The 5000-nt window shown below is 40.7% G+C and overlaps 1 protein-coding gene across 2 annotated transcripts in view; it reads left to right on the top strand.

Annotated features, from left to right (window-relative positions):
* Positions 1-5000, top strand: part of LOC123498654 (RNA-binding protein Musashi homolog Rbp6-like) — a 430630-nt gene that overhangs the window by 100868 nt on the left and 324762 nt on the right. For both annotated transcript variants that reach the window (XM_045245977.1, XM_045245969.1), the window contains exon 4: positions 4346-4430. In XM_045245977.1, the coding sequence (XP_045101912.1) occupies positions 4346-4430 (85 nt within the window). The remainder of the gene's footprint in view (positions 1-4345; positions 4431-5000) is intronic.

Below are 5000 nucleotides of genomic sequence, written 5' to 3'. Positions count from 1 at the left end.
AGAGAGAGAGAGAGAGAGAGAGAGAGAGAGAGAGAGAGAGAGAGGTTAGTATTATTATTATTATTATTATTATTATTATTATTATTATTATTATGAAAGTATTAATATTTTTCATCCTAATCTCATTAATATTTTGTCACATACCAACAGTACCACTTGAATAACACACACACACGCACACACACACACACACACACACACACACACACACACACACACACACACACACACACACACGTAAACACTATTAATATTTCAAACACTTAAACCTTTTATATATGTATCTCTCTCTCTCTCTCTCTCTCTCTCTCTCTCTCTCTCTCTCTCTCTCTCTGATAGTGAAAATAACATCATGATTTGCAAAAAAAAAAAAAATATATGCTTTTCCAACCGATAGTTTTCTTTGATCTATAATTAGGTATGACTAAAGTTTTTTTTTTTTTTTTTTTTGTCATTGTTGTTGTTGTTGTTGTTGTTGTTGTTGTTGTTGTTGTTTGTCGATCACACATTGTACGATTTGAGAAGTAAACAAATGATGAAAGAAAGGCAAATATGTTTACTATTAGCACTCTCATTGTTGTTGTTGTTGTTGTTGTTGTTGTTGTTGTTGTTGTTGTTGTTGTTGTTCACTGCAGTTGTTGTTTCGTGTCTCATGTTATCGTGTCGACATGAACTTTCTGTATCATCACCTTCACCTAATTGATACACCTTCACCTGGCTAATTGATACACCTTCACCTAATTGATACATCTTAGCCTTACCTGTAATGACCCGGACAACATTCACCATAGCTTTACCACGACACGGCCACGGCTGACACCCACACGCGGCACGTATCATAAGGCGTGTGTCACAAAGGCGTGTATCACAGAGGCGTGTGTTTTGAACTGTGCTGTGTTGCCGCCAATCAGCCACCCTGACACTGTGAAGATAACGCTCACCGGATATTGAGCATTGATAAAACAAACTAGACCTGTTATGTACCACTATTTACTACTAATTTATTGCTTCTGTAAATATTTCCTTCGTTTTTATGTACTTAGAGAAGAGATAGTCGGTAAAATAGGGATTCAGTACTTCTATTCACTACGACGATTTGCCAAGGCCGCAGACACAACAAGCTAGGTTTTCATGAGTTTCTCCTTTTAATAAACTAGAAATCTTGGTAATCTATCATCAGAACCATGAAAATACTCTAAAAAAAACACATCATCTTCAACTGGAGCCCTTGGAAAGCAGTGATGGAGATAGAGCAAAGGGTTTCAGAATAGACTTTTGAAGAATAGTATAGTGATCCCGTTGGAGTGACGCAGCCTCGGTGAAAATAAACTCTTTTCAAATGGATGGCAAGGAAGAGGAAGCAGTGGAAGATTCTTACTAGACACTGTAAATGCAGGAAAATAACAGAAAAAAAACTTAAATAATGTCTGGAAATTTAGAGAGAAAAAAAAAGAAAGAAAGACGGAAAAGACTGAGAGACTGAGAGATGGAGTGCCGTTGTGAAGACTGTACTACCAACTGGGTCCGTACAGTTCCCCCAGTGTGTTGTGATCAATGCCCCAGGGTGAGTTTGGGGCGTGGACTGCTGCTCCCTGTGGCACTGCTGACCCGTATACTGCCCAGGTGGGGTTTTGGTGCCATTCTCTCTTAAATTAGCTAGTTTCGGGAAGATCAGGGCAGATGAGATGTATTTATTTTGCCATCATTACTTTGTCAGTCAGTGTGTGTCCAAGAATGTTCCTCTTAAACTGGCAGGGTAGGATAGGGTATGGTGGGGCAGGGTAGGGTAAGTTAGGGTAGGATTGGGTTAAGTAAGGGAATTATTGTAGTTTGAAGCAATACACCACGCGTCACTGCACATTCTCACGGTCTAAATCACACTTCTACCAGTATTTCTAACCTCATTTTACCCTTTCGGAAAAAAATAATAACTTCAGGACAGAATTTAGGTTAGGTTTAGTCTCCCTATCTTGAACCCCGCTTTCCCAGGAGGTTAGGTTAAGTTAGGTTAGGTTAGGTTTAGTCTGGTCTCCCTATCTAAAATCCCGCTTTTCCAGGAGGTCCCCAAGCTTGCTAGACACGGAAAAAAATATATAAGATAGGGTATTTTGGTTCAAAGTACAACATTTCTCGAAGTATAGGTTGGGTTAGGTTTTCATTGTCTCATCAACGTATTAATGAGTTTCTGAGAATATTCTGTCTGTGGTTTAGGAGTCACAGCCTTGCCATACTTTACCCCTTCAGTACTGGGACGCATTTTCACCTTGAGTTTTGTGTCATTAGACCATTTTATTAACATTACGAAGGGTCTATGGAGGTCAGAAGATTAATGGCCACAGTCTTCACTATTTTAACCCCCACACGAGTTTCTGAAGGTGTATAATATCACCAAATAGTCACAAATGGGTAATGGTACTGAAGGGTTAACCTTATCCTAACCTAACCTAACCTAACCAAGTGTAGGTCATCCTCTCACCAAGCGCCACACAACACCTGCTCTGCCTCTCTGTCTGCCGAGGAGCTTTGTCACTCTCTCACTCTCTCACTATCTCACTGTCTCACTCAGTCCATTCAATACGTCTTTCCTCGACAAGTGGTTCCCGGGGTGTGGTGTGGTGTGCATTGAGGTGGGTGTAGTGTGATTGTGTGGTTAGTGGTGTGGTGTGGTGTGGTTGAGTGTGGTGTGATGTGTTTAGGTGTGGTTTGTGTGTGGTGTGGTGTGTTTAGATATGGTGTAGTGTGGTGTAGTGTGGTGTGATGTGTTTAGGTATGGTTTAGTGTTGTGTGGTGTGGTGTGGTGTGGTGTGTTTAGGTGCGATGTGGTTAGATTAGATTGGGTTAGGTGTGGTGTGCTGTGGTGTGCGGCCATCTTAGCGGTGCGGGCGTGTGTGACAGGCCGGGACAGGCAGCACCCAGTCTTGGCAAGCCCGGGGGAGTTATGACAGACTTGCGCACTTTATAACACTGCGCCCTTTCGTCCTCCCTTCACACTTTCCGCATCCAAGACTCGCCAGGAACGCCTCTTGTAAAACTGTACCTGTATGCGCCTGTGTACCTTTCTAAAACACCTGTAATTAACTTGTGCTTACCTGTATCGTTTTTTTACAGGTATTCGGCTTATTTCATTGTTTACCTGTATATTAATTAAACACCTGTGCTTTACCTGTTCATTCATAGTTACCTGTATCTTCTCTCTACAGGTGTCTTGTCATTTATTTGCCTGTATCTTGTTAATTAGGACACCTGTGCCTTATTTGTTCACCTGTAATCACCTATTTTTATTTGTGCATTTGTCTACTGTATTCAGTTCACCTGTACTTCACCTTGTTAATAAGTTCATTACCTGCACACGTGTACTTACCTGTGTTTGTCTTCAGGTGTCTGCCATATTTAATTAACCTCACCTGTACACTCTTAATTAATTCTTTACCTTTGTTACTTACTTACCTTGCTAATTAAACACCTGTAATTTCACCTGTTTATTCTTGTTTCTTTTTTTTTACCTTTCTAATTAAGGCACTTGGAATGTTTACCTGTACACTCGCTTTACTAATTCTTGTTACGTGTTTACCTTGATAATTATTAAAGACACTTGTCATTATTTTACCTGTACACTTTTATTCTTGTCTATTATTTACCTAATTGATCAAAATACCTGTTATTACTTCACCTACACTTATATACCTTGATAATTAAGACACCTGAAAATTTTTGTCTACCTGTGCTCACCTGCAATTTTTTACCTGTTTACCTGTCTCACCAATTTTTTACCTGTCTACCTGTCTCACCTGCAATTTTTTACCTGTTTACCTGTCTCACCTCAATTTTTTACCTGTCTACCTGTCTCAGTCTCACCTCAATTTTTTACCTGTCTACCTGTCTCACCTTAATTTTTTACCTGTCTACCTGTCTCACTTCAATTTTTTACCTGTCTACCTGTCTCACCTCAATTTATTACCTGTTTACCTGTCTCACCTCAATTTATTACCTGTCTACCTGTCTCACCTCAATTTTTTACCTGTCTACCTGTCTCACCTCAATTTTTTACCTGTCTACCTGTCTCACCTCAATTTTTTACCTGTCTACCTGTTTCACCTTAATTTTTTACCTGTTTACCTGTCTCACCTCAATATTTTACCTGTTTACTTGTCTCACCTGCAAATTTTTACCTGTTTACCTGTCTCACCTTAATTTTTACCTGTTTACCTGTCTCACCTTAATTTTTTACCTGTCTACCTGTGTTGACCTCCAATTTTCCACCTACTTGTCTGTGTTCACCTGCAATTGTTCACCTGTGTACCTGCAATTTTTCACCTGTGCTCACCTGTGTTTCTTTTCCTTGCAGAGGGTTTGGCTTCGTAACGTTCAGTGATCCGTCGAGCGTGGACAAGGTGCTCACGCTGGCCGCTCACGAACTGGATGGCAAGAAGGTGAGTGGCTGTCTAACGAGGCCATTTATTTGTTAGCTCGTTAAGTCACGTTTGTATCCCCTAGGCCTAAGAGAATTGTCACGTTTCTATCCCCTAGGCCTAAGAGAATAGTCACGTTTCTATTCCCTAGGCCTAAGAGAATAGTCACGTTTCTATCCCCTAGGCCTAAGAGAAATGTCACGTTTCTATCCTCTAGGCCTAAGAGAATTGTCACGTTTCTATCCCCTAGGCCTAAGAGAATTGTCACGTTTCTATCCCCTAGGCCTAAGAGAAATGTCACGTTTCTATCCCCTAGGCCTAAGAGAAATGTCACGTTTCTATCCCCTAGGCCTAAGAGAAATGTCACGTTTCTATCCTCTAGGCCTAAGAGAATTGTCACGTTTCTATCCCCTAGGCCTAAGAGAATTGTCACGTTTCTATCCCCTAGGCCTAAGAGAATAGTCACGTTTCTATTCCCTAGGCCTAAGAGAATTGTCACGTTTCTATCCCCTAGGCCTAAGAGAATTGTCACGTTTCTATCCTCTAGGCCTAAGAGAATTGTCACGTTTCTATCCCCTAGGCCTAAGAGAA

The sequence above is a fragment of the Portunus trituberculatus genome, chromosome 7 (genome assembly GCF_017591435.1).
Source record: "Portunus trituberculatus isolate SZX2019 chromosome 7, ASM1759143v1, whole genome shotgun sequence".
NCBI classification, from domain to species: Eukaryota; Metazoa; Arthropoda; class Malacostraca; order Decapoda; family Portunidae; genus Portunus; species Portunus trituberculatus.
Note: the sequence above shows the minus strand (reverse complement) of the source record. Positions and strands in the feature narration are given on the sequence as shown.